This window comes from Cherax quadricarinatus, chromosome 23 (genome assembly GCF_038502225.1).
Source record: "Cherax quadricarinatus isolate ZL_2023a chromosome 23, ASM3850222v1, whole genome shotgun sequence".
Taxonomy (NCBI): Eukaryota; Metazoa; Arthropoda; class Malacostraca; order Decapoda; family Parastacidae; genus Cherax; species Cherax quadricarinatus.
The window spans coordinates 8,534,137-8,555,102 of NC_091314.1; the positions used below are offsets into that span (position 1 = coordinate 8,534,137).

General features: G+C 38.8%; 1 protein-coding gene across 3 annotated transcripts in view; it reads right to left on the bottom strand.

Moving 5' to 3' along the window:
• The window catches only part of LOC128685786 (guanine nucleotide exchange factor for Rab-3A), a 226,125-nt gene that overhangs the window by 68,225 nt on the left and 136,934 nt on the right, over positions 1-20,966 (bottom strand). For 2 of the 3 annotated variants that reach the window (XM_070087858.1, XM_053772438.2), the window contains exons 3-6: positions 11,081-11,276; positions 10,603-10,760; positions 8,849-9,063; positions 198-218 (exon numbers count right to left, since the gene is read on the bottom strand). In XM_070087858.1, coding sequence (XP_069943959.1) covers positions 198-218; positions 8,849-9,063; positions 10,603-10,760; positions 11,081-11,276 — 590 coding nt within the window. The remainder of the gene's footprint in view (positions 1-197; positions 219-8,848; positions 9,064-10,602; positions 10,761-11,080; positions 11,277-20,966) is intronic. The other variant, XM_053772441.2, reaches the window with a different exon arrangement.

Sequence of the window (20,966 nt, forward strand, 5' to 3'; positions counted from 1 at the left end):
ACACAAGTTATACAAATAATTATACGGTAATAATGATTTACGTTCATACAGTCAAAATGCTATTGTTTTCACAAATGCAGAACCAAAGGACTCTGTCATTAGTGCAATTCACTGTTCATACAACATTCAGAGCAGGAGGGTCAGGGATATGCATGGATGGTTAAAAAGCTAAACAACAAGATGAAACTAATAGTAACCTGGTTTCATCGGGGTCAACTCTGAAAAAGATCATACACAGGATCTCATTAAGGATTGTGCTCAATGATTATTTACAAATGTTACACATAAATTTCTTAGAACATAAGGTTTTCTAGCAATGTATCTAAGAGCACCTGTTAATTATTTAAAAGGTCATCGACTATATTTCAGATTCCACACTACAGCTGTAGTATGCATATTTTTAGCTGTTTATTTATTATTTAATATTCTCTTCAAGTATGCCAAGTGGCCTAATATTTAATCGACCATTTCCCTACATCATATCTTTTAATCGTCTTGAGTACAGTATTTATGGTTCACAAATAACCCACACATAGGAGAAAAACCTATGACGACGTTTCGGTCCAATTTGGACCATTAACCAGTCACATACTAACTAATGCTCCAAGTTGGAATAAAATGTCATTGGAATGAAATGTCGTGTGCAGGTTATTTGTGTATTGCTCCAATCACGGTATTGTGCCTTTTTATTCTTTATGGTACTAAGACAATAAGCAGCATTTGCTTAAAAAGTTCTACCTGCTGATATAGCTATCAAATATATGACTCAGTCATGAAATCCTTGGTATGAAACACAAGAATATCTGGCAATGGAGGAGTATTACCCCAGAAGCCACATGCTAGAAGGTTAGGAGGAAAAAAATAGTGCATAAAAGGAGAGTATTGTCAATACCCTACACTATGTATAAGTAAAATCATACTTTCTGAAGATCACTTAGAAAGGTACAAAGATTAAAAAGTGGTGTTCAAGGTGCAAGTGTTCTACATAATGGAATCATGATTTGCTGAAAGGGTACACAATTTAACTTCTGCCCATGGTAGTTGCCTCCAGCAGCAACCAAAAGCAACTAGTTTACTACATTAAATCAATTCTATAATACATTTATTTTAGCTTAGTTTCCACAACTCTCCGACTTACAAGATAGTTTACCTTCACCACAACCAATCCACCCAGAATTTTCATTTTTCTAGCTAACTCTGGAAGGTAGGAACAAGTTTTTTTTTTTTTACCTCAGTGGCTATCTTTCACAAGGCAGGGTCTAGCCCAAAGAAAGGAAACACATTCTCCAATATTTATTCAATCGCTGTCTGCCAGAAGCCTTCTGATATCACAACTCAGATTACCCCCTGACTGCAACATCCCTACCCCTCCTTCAGAGTGCAGGCACTGCCCTTCCCACTTCCAGGACTTGAATCCGGCTAACTGGTTTTCCTGAATCCCTTCATAAAAGTTACCTTGCTCTCACTCCAGCAGCACGTCCATTAAAACTCACTTGTCTCCAATTGTCCCTATCTAACATGCTCATACACACCTATCAAATACTCAAGCCCCTAAAACTCAAGAACCTACTTTACTCCCTCGTTCCAACTCTTCCTGGGACATCCTCTATCCCACTTGCTTTCCATCCCCAAGATTTATACACCCCTCTTAGTCATCCTATCCTTCTCCACCTTCTCTACATACCCAAACCACCTCAACCATCTCTACTCAGCCCTCAGAATTATGCCCTTGGTGACTGCACATTTTTTTCTACTTTCCAAATTCTCTACATAATATTCACATTGCTGTCAAAAATATCTCCACTACCTTTGGCCTCCTCCTCACTGCAGCATTCTGAACCCATCTTCACACATGCGCGCACACACACACAAAAGTGTTAGTACCACTATTCTCTTGTATATTCCCTCTGCTTCCAGAGATAAGTCCATCCACTGATTTATATACTCTAAAACATCTACATACATCCACTTCCTTCATACTCCCTCCCTCCAATCCGATATTCAATCTATCATTGCTAGACTTTTTGTTACCCTCATCACCTTGTTCTTTTTTTTATGTTCACAATTGTTTTAAGATTTCAATCAATGCATAGAAACATTTTAAGTTCTTGGAAACCTGGTAAAGAAATGAACATGACAGTGGCATGGGGTACACCTGAATGAGATGCCTAATAATTAATACACACCATATTAGTGTACAACATTTTAATATGTATATATTTTTCATATATGCAGTATACATGTTCACACTTTTGTCCCCACACACTTAAATGAAACTTGGAGGAAAGGTCCCCAGTTACTGTATAACACACACTAATTTACTGCTTCCCCATGAATATAATAATGCTAATAATTGAAAAAACATGGAATGTACTTCATCAATTCCATTACTTTATTGTAAGGAAGAACAAACTACAGTCGACCCTCAACTAACGACGGCATTAAGTAACTGCAATTTTGTCTAACGGCGCTTTTTGCTGTAGAAAAAATGCCTTAACCAACGGCGAAAACTTAACCAACAACGTTTGTCTGGAACGTGTCGATGTGCCCGGAGTGCAGCCTGAGTGGACCCAGCCACTCCAAGAGTCAGTGTGCCATTGTTTACAAGCTGTTGTGGTCAGTTTCCACTTGTGCCTCCCATATATTTTGGATTATTCCACTATTTCTAGTGCTTGTAACTGCTAAATAAGCCACCATGGGTCCCAAGAAAGCTTCTAGTGCCAAGCCTGTGTTAAAAAGGGTGAGAATTACAATGGAAATGAAGGAGGAGATCATTGAAAAATACAAGAGTGGAGTGCGTATGGCTGAGTTGGAAAGGCAATACAACAAATCACATTCAATCATCAGTACTATCTTGGCGAACAGACAGGCAATCAAGGAAGCTGTTGCTGCGAAAGGTTCAAGTATGCTTTCAAAACGGAGACCACAAATAGTTGAAGAGGTAGAGAGACTGTTATTGGTATGGATAAACGAAAAACAATTATCAGGTGATAGTGTTTCTCGGTCTATAATTTGTGAAAAGGCATGGAAGTTGCATGATGATCTCAATTAAGAAAATGCCTCAAAATAGTGCTGCTGCTGATGAATTTAAGGCCAGCAAAGGCTGGTTTGAGAGGTTTAAGATTCATAGTGGCATGCACAGTGTGGTAAGGTATGGTGAGGCAGCCAGTTCAGACAAAAATGGGGCTGAAAAATATGTGAAGGACTTTAAGGAATATATAGACTGAAAACCTAAAACCTGAACAAATATTTAAATTGTGACAAAACAGGCCTGTTTTGGAAGAAAATGCCAAACAGGACCTACATTACTCAGGAGGTAGGTTGGTAGACAGCAACCACCCAGGGAAGTACTACCGTCCTGCCAGATGACTGTGAAACAAAAACCTGTAACTGTTTTGCATGATGGTAGGATTGCTGGTTTCTTTTTCTGTCTCATAAACACGCTAGATAACAGGGATATCTTGCTACTCCAGCTTACACTTTGGTCACACTTCACAGACATGCACATGCATATATATATACATACATTTAGGTTTTTCCCCTTTTTCTAAATAGCTCTTGTTCTTCTTTATTTCTTCTATTGTCCATGGGGAAGTGGAAAAGAATCTTTCCTCCGTAAGCCATGAGTGTCGTATGAGGCGACTAAAATTCCGGGAGCAATGGGCTAGTAACCCCTTCTCCTGTAGACATTTACTAAAAAAAGAGAAGAAGAAAAACTTTATAAAACTGGGATGCTTAAATGTGCGTGGATGTAGTGCAGATGACAAGAAACAGATGATTGCTGATGTTATGAATGAAAAGAAGTTGGATGTCCTGGCCCTAAGCGAAACAAAGCTGAAGGGGGTAGGAGAGTTTCAGTGGGGGGAAATAAATGGGATTAAATCTGGAGTATCTGAGAGAGTTAGAGCAAAGGAAGGGGTAGCAGTAATGTTAAATGATCAGTTATGGAAGGAGAAAAGAGAATATGAATGTGTAAATTCAAGAATTATGTGGATTAAAGTAAAGGTTGGATGCGAGAAGTGGGTCATAATAAGCGTGTATGCACCTGGAGAAGAGAGGAATGCAGAGGAGAGAGAGAGATTTTGGGAGATGTTAAGTGAATGTATAGGAGCCTTTGAACCAAGTGAGAGAGTAATTGTGGTAGGGGACCTGAATGCTGAAGTAGGAGAAACTTTTAGAGAGGGTGTGGTAGGTAAGTTTGGGGTGCCAGGTGTAAATGATAATGGGAGCCCTTTGATTGAACTTTGTATAGAAAGGGGTTTAGTTATAGGTAATACATATTTTAAGAAAAAGAGGATAAATAAGTATACAAGATATGATGTAGGGCGAAATGACAGTAGTTTGTTGGATTATGTATTGGTAGATAAAAGACTGTTGAGTAGACTTCAGGATGTACATGTTTATAGAGGGGCCACAGATATATCAGATCACTTTCTAGTTGTAGCTACACTGAGAGTAAAAGATAGATGGGATACAAGGAGAATAGAAGCATCAGGGAAGAGAGAGGTGAAGGTTTATAAACTAAAAGAGGAGGCAGTTAGGGTAAGATATAAACAGCTATTGGAGGATAGATGGGCTAATGAGAGCATACGCAATGGGGTCGAAGAGGTATGGGGTAGGTTTAAAAATGTAGTGTTAGAGTGTTCAGCAGAAGTTTGTGGTTACAGGAAAGTGGGTGCAGGAGGGAAGAGGAGCGATTGGTGGAATGATGATGTAAAGAGAGTAGTAAGGGAGAAAAAGTTAGCATATGAGAAGTTTTTACAAAGTAGAAGTGATGCAAGGAGGGAAGAGTATATGGAGAAAAAGAGAGAGGTTAAGAGAGTGGTGAAGCAATGTAAAAAGAGAGCAAATGAGAGAGTGGGTGAGATGTTATCAACAAATTTTGTTGAAAATAAGAAAAAGTTTTGGAGTGAGATTAACAAGTTAAGAAAGCCTAGAGAACAAATGGATTTGTCAGTTAAAAATAGGAGAGGAGAGTTATTAAATGGAGAGTTAGAGGTATTGGGAAGATGGAGGGAATATTTTGAGGAATTGTTAAATGTTGATGAAGATAGGGAAGCTGTGATTTCGTGTATAGGGCAAGGAGGAATAACATCTTGTAGGAGTGAGGAAGAGCCAGTTGTGAGTGTGGGGGAAGTTCGTGAGGCAGTAGGTAAAATGAAAGGGGGTAAGGCAGCCGGGATTGATGGGATAAAGATAGAAATGTTAAAAGCAGGTGAGGATATAGTTTTGGAGTGGTTGGTGCAATTATTTAATAAATGTATGGAAGAGGGTAAGGTACCTAGGGATTGGCAGAGAGCATGCATAGTTCCTTTGTATAAAGGCAAAGGGGATAAAAGAGAGTGCAAAAATTATAGGGGGATAAGTCTGTTGAGTATACCTGGTAAAGTGTATGGTAGAGTTATAATTGAAAGAATTAAGAGTAAGACGGAGAATAGGATAGCAGATGAACAAGGAGGCTTTAGGAAAGGTACGGGGTGTGTGGACCAGGTGTTTACAGTGAAACATATAAGTGAACAGTATTTAGATAAGGCTAAAGAGGTCTTTGTGGCATTTATGGATTTGGAAAAGGCGTATGACAGGGTGGATATGGGGGCAATGTGGCAGATGTTGCAAGTGTATGGTGTAGGAGGTAGGTTACTGAAAGCAGTGAAGAGTTTTTACGAGGATAGTGAGGCTCAAGTTAGAGTATGTAGGAAAGAGGGAAATTTTTTCCCAGTAAAAGTAGGCCTTAGACAAGGATGTGTGATGTCACCGTGGTTGTTTAATATATTTATAGATGGGGTTGTAAGAGAAGTAAATGCGAGGGTCTTGGCAAGAGGCGTGGAGTTAAAAGATAAAGAATCACACACAAAGTGGGAGTTGTCACAGCTGCTCTTTGCTGATGACACTGTGCTCTTGGGAGATTCTGAAGAGAAGTTGCAGAGATTGGTGGATGAATTCGGTAGGGTGTGCAAAAGAAGAAAATTAAAGGTGAATACAGGAAAGAGTAAGGTTATGAGGATAACAAAAAGATTAGGTGATGAAAGATTGAATATCAGATTGGAGGGAGAGAGTATGGAGGAGGTGAACGTATTCAGATATTTGGGAGTGGACATGTCAGCGGATGGGTCTATGAAAGATGAGGTGAATCATAGAATTGATGAGGGAAAAAGAGTGAGTGGTGCACTTAGGAGTCTGTGGAGACAAAGAACTTTGTCCTTGGAGGCAAAGAGGGGAATGTATGAGAGTATAGTTTTACCAATGCTCTTATATGGGTGTGAAGCGTGGGTGATGAATGTTGCAGCGAGGAGAAGGCTGGAGGCAGTGGAGATGTCATGTCTGAGGGCAATGTGTGGTGTGAATATAATGCAGAGAATTCGTAGTTTGGAAGTTAGGAGGAGGTGCGGGATTACCAAAACTGTTGTCCAGAGGGCTGAGGAAGGGTTGTTGAGGTGGTTCGGACATGTAGAGAGAATGGAGCGAAACAGAATGACTTCAAGAGTGTATCAGTCTGTAGTGGAAGGAAGGCGGGGTAGGGGTCGGCCTAGGAAAGGTTGGAGGGAGGGGGTAAAGGTTTTGTGTGCGAGGGGCTTGGACTTCCAGCAGGCATGCGTGAGCGTGTTTGATAGGAGTGAATGGAGACAAATGGTTTTTAATACTTGACATGCTGTTGGAGTGTGAGCAAAGTAACATTTATGAAGGGATTCAGGGAAACCGGCAGGCCGGACTTGAGTCCTGGAGATGGGAAGTACAGTGCCTGCACTCTGAAGGAGGGGTGTTAATGTTGCAGTTTAAAAACTGTAGTGTAAAGCACCCTTCTGGCAAGACAGTGATGGAGTGAATGATGGTGAAAGTTTTTCTTTTTCGGGCCACCCTGCCTTGGTGGGAATCGGCCAGTGTGATAAAAAAAAAAAAAAAATAGACTGAAAACTTAAAACCTGAACAAATATTTAAAGTGTGACAAAACAGGCCTGTTTTGGAAGAAAATGCCAAACAGGACCTACATTACTCAGGAGGAAAAGGCACTCCCAGGACATAAGCCTATGAAAGACAGGCTGACATTAATGTTGTGTAGTAATGCTAGTGGCAATTGCAAAGTGAAGCCTTTATTGGTGTATCACTCTGAAACTCCCAGTGTTCAGGAAAAACAATATCGTCAAGGGCAATTTGTATGTGCTGTGGAGATCAAACAGTAAGGTATGGATCACTAGGGTATTTTTGGCCCCACTGTGACAAAATACCTCCAGGAAAAGAAATTGCCACTCAACTTCCTCCTGGTAATGGACAATGCTCCTGCTCATCCTCACGACTTGCAAGAGGAAATTGCAGGGGAGTTTGGTTTCGTTAAGGTGAAGTTTTTGCCTTCTAATACAACTCTTCTCCTCCAGCTCATGGACCAGAAAAAAAACTCTATACAAAAAGCAGTGTTCCAAAAGTGCTTTGAAGTGACCTCAGACACTCAATTGACCCTAAGACAGTTTTGGAAAGATCACTTTAATATCCTCAGTTGTGTAAACCTTATAGGTAAGGCTTGGGAGGGAGTGACTAAGAGGACCATGAACTCTGCTTGGAGGAAACTGTGGCCAGAACGTGTAGAACAGAGGGATGTTGAAGGGTTTGGGGCTAACCCTCAGGAGGCTATGCCGGTAGTGGAAGCTATTGTGTCATTGGGGAAGTCCTTGGGGTTGGAGGTTTGTGACGAGGATGTGGAAGAGTTGGTGCAGAATGACAAGGAAGAACTAACCACTGCAGACCTGCAAGAGCTTCAGGAGCAACAGCAACAGATCACATCTCAGGAATGTTCTTCAAGGATTAGGGAAATGTGTTCAATGTTTACAAATGTGCAAGCATTTATCGAAGAATTTTATCCTGTCACCGAAGTTGCAAGCTGCATTGGCAACATGTACAATGACACTCGTGTCCAATTTTAGGGAAATCCTAAGGGCACGTGAGAAACAGAGCTCTCTGGACAGCTATTTTGTGCGACAGGGGTCCAGTGACTCTCAAGCTGGTCCTAGTGGCATTAAAAAAACCAAGGAGGGAGTAACCCCACCAAAGGACTTGGTACCTAAAGTCCTTCTGGAAGGGGATTCTCCTTCCAAGCAATAGACAATTCTGAATTTCCCCTGCTGCTGGCACATCACTCATCAACAACTCCACAATAAAGGTAAGTGGTATATAATTATTGTTTATTTTGCATGTCCCATTCCTTTCCATATAAGGAAATGTATATTTCATGTAAAAAAAAAAAAATTCAGACTTTGGGGTGTCAGAAACGGATTAATTCTATTTCCATTATTTCTTATGGGGAAAATTAATTCGACCAACGGTAATTTCGACAAACGGCAAGCCCTCTGGAACGGATTAATGCCATTGGTTGAGGGTCCACTGTAGTTTTTTTTTATAATACAGTCACTATTTTAAGGCAAAACAAACTAGTATGTTTTTACAATACAGTCTTCATCAGCACATGAATTAAAACAATATTTACAAAAAGAGTAATATTCAAGTTTCTTAGCATTTTTCCAGTCAAAAGGTCAAAATATAAAGCCTCACTGTCCTCCCATGTTTACATCAGTTTTTCATTCAGGCTTTATAGCAAAAATAATGATCACTTTCAACCCTAGTTATATAAATGTTTGATATCAAAAAGTAATCTAAATGTTGCATCACACTACATTAAAATTTTATCTTAGACAACATGACTGTAATGAAGAAAAATTGTATACACTATTCTGTATAACCCTGATCCTTGGCTTATTTAATGTTTTAAAAAATAATTAATATAAAATCAAATAATTGGTACTATATCACCATGCACTTAAGACTGCTATTTACAGTCCGCCCACACGAACCAGGAACTTACCTAGGACAACTACTTTTTTGCCGTGGGTTAACTTCTTCAATAAACACAGCATTATCTTCTATGGCCCTTTGAACACGATGTGCCAACATTGAATTTGGAAATGCTAGACACAGATCTATATCTTCTTCGTATATCCGCTGCATGAATGGATCTGAGCGATCTAAGGTTGGATTCTGTTTCCAAGCAATAAATTCTTTATGTACAACTGGATCCACCTGAAGCAGAAAAAATTACAATACTTATTTAAGCTGAGCTCAACACATTTCCAAATTGACCATTTACACCAAAAGAACTGCTGGAAACTGCTTATACTGTATTATCTAAGTGTTATCCTTAACAAAGAAGATGACCCCAGACTTCTGTGACCAAAGGAATATATAATAATGAAAATCTATTGTTTATATTCCTAGGACAATATAATATGTTATGTAAGCACAATACAGAAGTTTACAGCACTATATAAGCATTTTGAAACTTATTTCATACTAGATGAAGATATCACTTATTTTCCTGGAATTCTTTTTATTTTCACACATCTATACCTCGACACTTTTCAACAAGTACAGCCAAGCACTTTAATTTGAAAGACTAATTCGATGTTATTACCTACTTATGCTCTGAAAAAGAAATAGGTAAAAAAGCTTATTAAAAACAATTTATCACAACAGACAAAACTGTTTCCAGCATAACATCTTGGCATGTGAGTGCAGTAATAAGAGTAAAATTTAATACAGTGGACCCCCGCATAACGATGGCATCACATAGCGATTTTTCCGCATAACGATTACTTTTATCGCAAAATTTTTGCCGCGCATACCGATTAAAAACCCGCTTACCGATTTTCGTCCGAGACGCGTCCAATGTGCCCTCAGCCAGCCTCACATGTGCCGGCCGTCCCATTGTTTACCAGCCAGCCTCCGCGGTAACATCCAAGCATACACTCGGAATATTTCGTATTATTACAGTGTTTTCGGTGCTGTTTCTGGAAAATAAGTGACCATGGGCCCCAAGAAAGCTTCTAGTGCCAACCCTGTGGTAAAAAGGGTGAGAATTAGTATGGAAATTAAGAAAGATTTTGAAGGGTTTGGGGCTAACCCTGAGAAGCCTATGCCAGTTGTGGAATCCATTGTGCCTACTTCAAAGATTAAGGAAATGTGTGCACAGTGGGTTGAACTGCAAACCTTTATAGATGAAAATCACCCTGACACAGCTGTTGCAAGCCGTGCTGGTGACTATTTCAATGACAATGTTGTGGCCCATTTTAGACAAATCGTAAAGGAACGGGAGGTACAGAGCTCTATGGACAGATTTGTTGTGCGACAGAGGTCCAGTGACTCTCAAGCTGGTCCTAGTGGCATTAAAAGAAGAAGGGAAGTAACCCCGGAAAAGGACTTGCTACCTCAAGTCGTAATGGAAGGGGATTCCCCTTCTAAACAGTAAGAAGATAATGCTCTCCCCTCCTCCCATCCCATCAATCATCACCAGATCTTCAATAAAAGTAAGTGTCATTTAATTGTGCATGCCTTTTTCAGTTTGTGTGTATTAAAATTAACATTTCATGTGGTAAAAAAAAATTTTTTTCATACTTTTGGGCGTCTTGCACGGATTAATTTTATTTCCATTATTTCTTATGGGGAAAATTCATTCGCATAACGATTATTTCGCATAACGATGAGCCCTCTTGCACGGATTAAAATCGTTAACCGGGGGTCCACTGTATAATAAAAGTTATAGTTCCAAGGACAGACACATACCTCCCAACACTCAGGATCCAATGGAAATTGAGAGAGAGCTGCTGCATCATTGATTCGACTTTCTTTTAGTGGAGAACTTGGGGGAGTGGTATCCCGCCCATATTTAAGGTCAAAGTCTGATGGAGATTTGCGATGACCTCTTTGGAATATTTTTTTACCTGAAATGTTCAAAAAAAAAAATTACTTTGTAATATACATTTATCTCATTTTACAAACATTCTATTTACAGTATATAACCACATTCCTTGTTAGAATATGCAGTGATAGCAAATAAAAAAATTACAGAAATCACAATATATAAATTAAAATTGACAATAGCTGCACTAATACTATCAGCAATATGTTCATGTAATGGGCTCTTCATAGCTACAATCTATAATCTAAATTTTTCACACACAAAACTGCATTACAGTACCAATATCTCTACTGAACAAAGCTTTATGAAAGTTCTCCACACATCACAGAAAGCACATCCTACCTGTTTCTGCAACACTCTTACTGATGAGCTGTGGGTGGAGGTGAGGATTAGGAGCAGCTGGTGTTGAGGTGATTACCAAAGCCTTAAGGGCTGTTACCTCTGCCTGAAGCACCTCCACCTGCATTTCTGCCTCCCGTAGTGATCTTTCTGCACTGGCAGCTCGCAGGTTGGCATTGTGAACCATACTGTGGGCTTCCTGAAACAAAATTAATACAACATGAGGTTGCTTCTTTATTATTATACTGACATTCAGAATAGTGGGGAATATTTATTGAGTTTTATATGGTGGATAAATGCAATAATACCTTGCCATTCATGAGTCTGCTCTTCCCAATTTAGAGTACTGTACTTGCAATTTATTTTACAGGGAAGTGGAAAAGAATTCTTCTTCCATAAGCTAAGCGTGTTGTAAGAGGCAACTAAAATGCTAGGAGCAAAGGGCTTGTAACTCCTTCTCCTGTATTACTAAATGTAAAAGAAAAAAACTTTTGTTTATCTTTTCAGATCACTCTCCCTTGGTGGGATACTGCCAGTTTGTTGGAAAAAACTTATTCATGATGAGCTCAAATATTTGCATTCAGAATTAGTATTAATGAAATATCTATACCAAGGATGGACAAATTCTTCGATAAGAAGAGCCACATATAATACTTTTCATACATCTTTTAATGTTAAGTCATAAAAAATATTTTAAAATTTTATTTATAAATAATAAAAAATACAACTACAGCCTCCCCTCACTTAACAATGGAGTTCCGTTCCTAAGATCACGTCGGTAAACGAATTCATCGCTAAGCAAGGAGCATACAATAATGGTAATGGGTTTGTGTCATCCATCTTTGATATTGTTTTAATGTCACCTTTGCACCATTTATAACGTTTTTAGTATATTTTTAAATGTTTATACAGTAGTGTATATATTGTAATAAACAGAATAGAGGAAATCAGCTCTAATATATATATTATTTAGATATACATAGTGGTCAGAGAGCCTGTCGTAAGGCCGAGTCACTGGTAAATGAGTATGCCACTAAGTGAGGAGAGGCTGTATATAGTAGGCTATTTTGTTTAGTGACTATATTAGATTTCTAAAATCTTATCTTATTTTTTCACAGTTCTGATTCAGGAAGTTCAGTTGTAATTTTTTATGGTTGTTATGAGAGATAAGGCACAGTCTTTTCACCTTTAACAGTAAAAAGCAAAATCGTCCTTCCACTGTTGGTTAAACACACCTTTTGCTTGTCCATAAATGGGGTTAAATCCGAGTGGGGATCTGTAACAAGTGGCGTTCCACAGGGATCAGACTTGGCCCATTGTTGTTTATAATATATATATCAATGATCTTGATGAGGGAATTACTAGTGAAATGAGCAAATTCGCCGATGACACAAAGATAGGTAGGATAATTGATTCAAATATAGATATCAGGGAACTTCAGGAAGATTTAGACAAACTCAGTACCTGGTCAGAAAAGTGGCAGATGCAGTTCAATGTAGATAAATGCAAGGTTCTGAAGCTCGGGAATGTCCATAACCCTAGCACTTATAAGTTAAATAATGTAGAACTTAGCCATACAGATTGCAAAAAGGACCTGGGGGTTATGATAAGCAACAACCTTAAATCAAGACAGCAATGCCTAAGCGTACGTAATAAGGCAAATAGATTACTGGAATTTATATCAAGAAGTGTAAGCAACAGAAGTTCAGCGGTTATATTACAGCTTTATACATCATTAATAAGGCCTCACCTAGATTATGCAGCTCAGTTCTGGTCTCCATATTACAGAATGGACATAAATTTGTTAGAAAACATTCAGCATAGAATGACTAAATTAATACATAGCATTAGAAATCTTCCTTACGAAGAAAGATTGAAGACCCTTAAATTACATTCACTTGTTAGACGAAGAATGAGGGGAGACGTGATTGAAGAGTATAAGTGGAAGATGGGTATTAATGAAGGGGATATAAATAGGGTCTTGAGGTTATCTCTCCAAGAGAGAATCCGCAGTAATGGATTCAAATTAGACAAGTTTAGATTTAGAAAGGATATAGGAAAATATTGGTTTGGAAATAGGGTAGTTGAGTGGAACAGTTATTGAGGCTAAAACCTTGGGTAGTTTCAAATTTAGGTTGGATAAATACATGAGTGAGAGGGGTTTGATTTGAGTGGGACTTGCACATGAGTGGATAGTTATATCAGAGCTTATTTCTTGGGTGGAATTGAAAATTGGGGCGGGCAAATGTTTTGTTAGTGGGATGGATTGTGAGGGACCTGCCTAGTATGGGCCAACAGCCCTGCTACAGTGTTCCTCCTTTCTTATGTTCTTATAAAAGTTCTCAATACCCACCCCATCATCTTCCTGGCTGTCGTGATCTTCGTTTTGTTATGGTCTTTAAAAGAAAGGTCAGCTGACATAATTATTCCCAGGTCTTTTACGTGTTCCTTTTGTTCCATTTGGTGAACCTCTTGAGTTTTGTATGTAGTGTTTCTTTTGAGTTCTTCATTCTTTCCACACCTAAGCAACTGAACTTATCACCACTAAATGTCATGTTGTTCTTCACCACCCACTGGAAAACCCTGCTTTTGTCTTCCTGTAATTTTTCAGTGTCCTCTACCGTAGTGACTTTCATGCTTATTTTCGTGTCATTTGCAGATGATGATACCAAAGTGTGACGGGTGTTTTTATCTATGTCTGCTATGAGGATGAGAAACAGCATCTGCCATCTCATCACTCTTTCGAAGATTTTTATGGTGTGAAAAGTTAGGGTTACTGGTCGGTAATCTGTAGCTAGTGCTCTTCCTCCTTTATGCAAGGGAGCTATGTCTGCACTCTTTAAGGCCTCCGGTATTTCACCTAGATCTAAGCTGTAATAAAGTTGGTAGAATTACCGACAATATATAAAGTAAAAGGACACAAGTGCAACTAATGTGACATTTTATTGTGGCAACGTTTCGCTCTCCAGGAGCTTTATCAAGCCATTACAAACAATACATGGATACAGAGGGTATATAAAGGCTCAGAGTGAGGTGCAATATTAGTGAGGTACCATATCGATGTTCACTAGTGGTAGTAGTAGTAGTAGTAGTGACAAAAATAATACAATATGGTAGAGCAATTAATTCGTACATGAGTAAAAGCTATTACTTGGGTAACATAAAAATAGGTTGGACAAATATAGACTGGAAAGAGGCAGATAGTTTCAGTGTTCACTCTCTGTAACGTGCCTTGTGTAGTATAACAGGAGAGACTATGTGATGGCAGGGTTTACTGTTTTCAGGAGGATTCTTGCTAAGACTTCGGAGATGGTGAAGCTGCCGTTGTTTTGTTTAATTGTATTCGAAACAGCGATCAGTGCTGATTCGAGGCACTTGCGTCTGCGGAAATTAGTTTCTTTAATCACTAATTGGGCGTCTCTGAATTTCATGAGATGATTGGTGGAATTTCGGTGTTGTACACAGGCGTTGTTCAAGTTATGGTTCCTACATGCATAAATGTGTTCATTGAGGCGGGTGTCGAGGGTTCTTGCTGTTTCACCTATGTAGATCTTGTCACAGCCTCCACAGGGTATAGTGTAAACTCCTGCATTGACTGGTTCGTGGTGCTTGGATTTTGTCCTGGTTAGATCCTTTATTGAAGTGCTAGAAGCGATGGTGACTGGTGTTAGCTTGTGAAAGTACTTTTGAGACATTTAGTGCAACCTGGCTGTTGGGAAGAAATATAACTTTGTTGGGAGTGGTGTTGATGCGTGGAGAATTAATAATCTGGAGAGCTCTTTTCTTGCAGTCTTTGATGAAAAAAGAAGGAAAATGTAACTCAGTGAATGGAAATATAAACGCATATGCAGTATAATGTGATCCTTTATTGACTATGTTTCACCCACTCAGTGGGCTTTTTCAAGTCACAAACAGATCTGTTTGTGACTTGAAAAAGCCCACCGAGTGGGTGAAACGTAGTCAATAAAGGATCACATTATACTGCATATGTGTTTATATTTCCATTGTGTCGGTATTTTATACAATTTATATCCAACTCAGTGAATGTTTGGTGAATGTATGTACATTCCTCGTCAAGAAACTCAGGCTCTGGTGGCCTGGTGGTTAACGCTCTCGCTTCACACGGTGAGGGCCTGGGTTCGATTCCCAGCCAGAGTAGAAACATTGGACGTGTTTCTTTCCACCTGTTGTCTATGTTCCCCATCAGTAAAATGAGTACCTGCGTGTTAGTCGACTGGTGTGGGTCGCATCCTGGGACACTGACCTAAGGAGGCCTGGTCACAGACCGGGCCGCGGGGGCGTTGACCCCCGGAACTCTCTCCAGATATACTCCAGATATACTACAAATTCGGTATGCTCTTAGGAAAAACCCGATGATGATGCCTCTTTTGGTCTTGGTATCTTGACTGGAATAGAAGTGTGTGAGATCATTTTTATTGGTGGGTTTCCGATAAACTTGAAATCTTAGGTTGTTGTCTACTTTGTGAATGAGGACGTCGAGGAAAGGTAGCTTGTCATTGGACTCTTCTTCTAGTGTAAACGTCCTCATTCACAAAGTAGACAACAACCTAAGATTTCAAGTTTATCGGAAACCCACCAATAAAAATGATCTCACACAGTCAAGATACCAAGACCAAAAGAGGCATCATCATCGGGTTTTTCCTAAGAGCATACCGAATTAGTAGTCCTGAGTTTCTTGACGAGGAATGTACATACATTCACCAAACATTCACTGAGTTACATTTTCCTTCTTTTTTCATCAAAGACTGCAAGAAAAGAGCTCTTCAGATCATTAATTCTCCACGTATCAACACCACTCCCAACAAAGTTATAATTCTTCCCAACAGCCAGGTTGCACTGAACGTCTCAAAAGTACTTTCACAAGCTAACACCAGAGTCGACATCGCTTCTAGCACTTCAATAAAGGATCTAACCAGGACAAAATCCAAGCACCAAGAACCAGTCAATGCAGGAGTTTACACTATACCCTGTGGAGGCTGTGACAAGATTTACGTAGGTGAAACAGCAAGAAACCTCGACACCCGCCTCAATGAACACATTTACGCATGTAGGAACGATAACTTGAACAACGCCTGTGTACAACACCGAAATTCCACCAATCATCTCATGAAATTCAGAGACGCCCAATTAGTGATCAAAGAAACTAATTTCCGCAGACGCAAGTGCCTCGAATCAGCATTGATCGCTGTTTCGAATACAATTAAACAAAACAATGGCAGCTTCACCATCTCCGAAGTCTTAGCAAGAATCCTCCTGAAAACAGTAAACCCTGCCTGTTATACTACACAAAGCACATTACAGAGAGTGAACACTGATACAAGCTGCCTCTTTCCAGTCTATATTTGTCCAACCTATTTTTATGTTACCCAAGTAATAGCTTTTATATCCTTTTACTCATGTACGAATTAATTGCTCTACCATATTGTATTACTTTTGTCACTACTACTACTACTACCACCACTAGTGAACATCGAAACGTTACCTCACTAGCATTGCACCTCACTCTGAGCCTTTATATACCCTCTGTGTCCATGTATTGTTTGTAATGGCTTGATAAAGCTCCTGGAGAGCGAAACTTTGCCACAATAAATGTCACATTAGTTGCACTTGTGTCCTTTTACTTTACATATTGTCGGTAATTCTACCAACTTTATTACAGCTATCTATCTTCCTTAACTGATCTGTGAATTCCTCAGCAGTTGCTGATGGAGGTTTATATACCAGGATAATTACCAAATTCCTATTTTCAGTGTTAATGCCTAGGATTTCTACTACATCATTCGTAGAATTCAGCACTTCTGTTCAACAAAAAATATCTTTTACACAGAATCCTACTCCTCCCTGTGACCTATTCTATCACATCTATACATGTTATAGTTTTCTACCTTTATCACTCCATCCAAAACATCCCTTGTGTGTGTTTCTGTAAGTGCTCCAAACATGGCATTCGCTTCTGATAGGAGCCCACTAACATAACTAACTTTGTCATTTTTATTTACCTGGAGTTTACCTGGAGAGGGTTTTGGGTGTCAACGCCCCTGTGGCTCGGTTTGAGACCAGGCCTCGTGGTGGATCACGGAATGATCAACCAGGCTGCAATTTTTATTTCAAACCCTGAATATTTGCAAATATGAAGCAGGAATTACCATTTGAGGTGTTTTGCTTTGCTGTGTTTCGTTAGTATCACTGGTGGTACTAACGTGTGAAGATCTGAGGCTAGTCCCTCTACAATTTTCCAAGTGTAAATTATGATGTACCTTTTTCGCCTGCATTCAAATTAGTACTGGTCAAGGGACTTCAAACAGTACCAGTAATTGAGATGTCTGACTGTACTTGTATGTGCAGTGAAAGTTCTCTGTATATTCTCCAGATCTGCATTTTTTTCCTACCTTGACAGGAGCAGTTAGTGTAAAGCAGTACTCAAGCCTAGAGAGAGCAAGTGCTTTAAAGAGAATCATCACTGGCTTGGCATCCCATGTTTTAAAGGTTCTTATTATCCATCCTATCATTTTTCCTAGCAGATGTGATAATGACATTGTTGTGATCTTTGAAAGTGAGATATTCTGACATTATCAATCCCAAATCCTTCACATTTGTTTTCCGCTCTACTGGTTAGAATTTTGTGTAATCCATAGCAGAGTAATTGAAATTTCTCCCCACTGAACTTTATATTGTTTTCTGTGACCCATTTTACGACTTGGTTTATATCCGATTGTAGATTTGCAGTGTCCTAAATGGATGACTCTCATGCGAATTATAGTATCGTCTGGAGTGGCAAGTAGCACTGTCTTGCATAAAAATCACTGCATCAAACTGCATAAAAAGATACAGGCAAATGATCACAGAACACCTCTAGGTATATTGTTACAGTTAACGTTGATGGGAACGTTTTTCTATGCTTACTTGGGAATGCTCTGGAGTGATCATGTCAACACTATCCCTAAATTATTATTATTATTATAATCAAGGGGAAGCGCTAAACCCGTAGGATTATACAGCGCCTGGGGGGATGTGAAGGCATTCAGGCTTAATTCGGGGAACTGGAGCACAGATCCAATTCCCTAAATCAAGAGCCCCTCACCAACATCAAGGAACCTTCCCTGAGGGGACTATCCCTAAAGGATGGTGTTGGTAACCTGATTACCCAGAACGACTCCCCAGTTAAAAAGTTAGCAACTTAAGAGATTCATGTTTGTGCCCAAGCTTTTTGTCGTTTTTAATTCCCAGAACGGCGCAAAACAGTGGAAGAGGCAAACACTTGAATACAAGAGTAAACAAGAAAACAGAGAAACAACTGAGAGAGAGAGCTTACTAGTTCTTCCTTTTCCTGGTGGCGATGACACCTGTGTGCTCTGACTCACCCGAGACCTGCGCCATTACCCACTAATTTGCACGTTACCTCTGCTGACTTTCCCACAACGATATTTGTTTGACTTATTCATACAGTGTTAAGGTAACTCATACAACATGAACTGTTGCGACCCATGCATACAACTCTAAGGGCTTTCAGATTATTGTATATTTTGGATAATGATTTGAAATTATTATATTATGTTTCGCTCGTGCTATGTAATCGAGGAAGAAATTATTACAATACATAAGACACCCGGAGGATGTTGATATTGTTTTATACGTCAGTGGGGACCTTGATCCCATTACGAGACCAAAGTTCCTTGTACACCCCCTAGCCCCAACTATGAGGGCCATGTCTATACCTCCTTAAAAAATTTAAAAAAATCTCCCAGCAACCCATCCCCACACAATAACAACGAGCACATTGCTGACAATAAACATCATACTTAATGAACTGCAAAAACGTCTACATTTGAATGATTGTCAATCAACTCACCTTAACGCTGAAAGGTCTACATATTTTGAGGAACAAACTATGTCTCCAAATAAATATTAGAATTAATAAAACTGAAGTAAAGAAAAAAGATGAACATATGGAAATTTAGTGCTCACAGCCAACACATACTAAAAGTAACAAAGATTACAGATACTCTAAAATTCGCTATTATATTACGTAATCATTTCATTCGTTTACCCCTACCTCATATATGAAATGTGTCTGGGGATCTACTTCGGCAGCCCACTTCTGATCAATTGTATCACGCAACAAAAGGCAGCTATCAAAACCACCACAAACTATAGTTAACACAGTACGCCCTTATTCAATTCTGAACTTATATACATATATATACATATATATATATATATATATATATATATATATATATATATATATATATATATATATATACACACACACACACACACACACACACACACACACACACACACACACACACACACACACACACACACACTGTCCATTCACATCTTCTGGACACTATAATGTTAACGCTGACCTAAGACATTACCTGAGAAACTAACAGAATACACATGTATTATACTAGAAATAAATGCCCCTCTGATATCCCTAGTCTATTTTAAACATCTATAGACATTCTGTGTAAATTAAAGATGAACTTAAAAAAAAAAAAAGACATATTGCAGTATTTCATGAATTCAAATTAAAGCTAATGTAATTCACTAAACCAAAATTCTTGACTATTAATTATCACACTTTACTGCCTGGTCACAGACCGGGCCGCGGGGGCGTTGACCCCCGAAACTCTCTCCAGGTAAACTCCAGGTAAACACCACGTATACCTTGTCTTTCTTTAATCCTGTCCCAAATTTATTTACTGACTACCCTTTATCACATCATTATTATGTCACTTCATGATTTTGATTCTGCCCATTCAATTACTAATTTTTATTTATATTTAACTAAATGTTACCAGCCAATGCTTTTCACTTGTGAGCAATAACCAGATATTTCCTATCAATACCTCGTTCTAAACTCACAAGCACAATTATTAAACAGCACCACAACCATATATATAGCTGTACGCTTTTCTTTACAAGAAAAAATAGTTTTATTATTATTATTATTATTATTATTATTATTATTATTATTATTATTATTATTATTATTATGTATTATACGACTGGTGCCAAACACTCCCCTCCCCTGCTGCCAAGCGTTGTCCTCCCGGTTACGTATTTGTTTACTGATAGTTGTTTTGGGATTTAGTCAAATTAACCGATCAACGTAACTAATATGTAATTTTGTAGGTTACTCTCAAATCGTTCAAAAATTAACGGACGTGAAAGCATTAAAAAATGTATTATTTTAAGGGCGGGTAGGTTGCTTCATACCCGGTGTGTTCCACGAGGCACCTTCATATACTGCCCCCCATCACTCCACCACAACCACCTTTTCCCCACTAACCCTCCAAATAGACCTGAAGCTAGCAAGGAGGTGTGTGAAAGTGTCAGACAGAAGCAGGTTCATCATTACAACACTACAAGTCGGTCATTACAAAACACTTCAGACAAAACATGTCTACACTACCGTCACTCTCAGCATCAACCTACCGAGTCAACATCCTGACTTTGATTCAATATCTAAGGACGAGAACAATTTTATGTTAGCTAAGATGTAACCACAAGTACTATTATATGATGTATCAATTTAAACCCCTAGATTATTGAGACTGCCACAAGTTTCTCAAATTATTCGCTCAGGAGAGCAGATGTAAAATGTAAAAATAATCTACACCTACAAAATAATGGGACTGGTTCAAAGTATACATGTCGAATTATTTATCGAAAAAGTGAGGTAAAAAAAATTGAAAATAAAGAGGTGCAATAAGTAAAATAAGCATAAATACCTTTCGCCAATCAGCCCACATCCATCACCATATTTTAAATGAGGCAGCAATACTACATATCGCAGCGTTAGTGATTACGAAATATTTTCAAACTAAAAAATCAATGTTATGAGCTGTCAGCTACA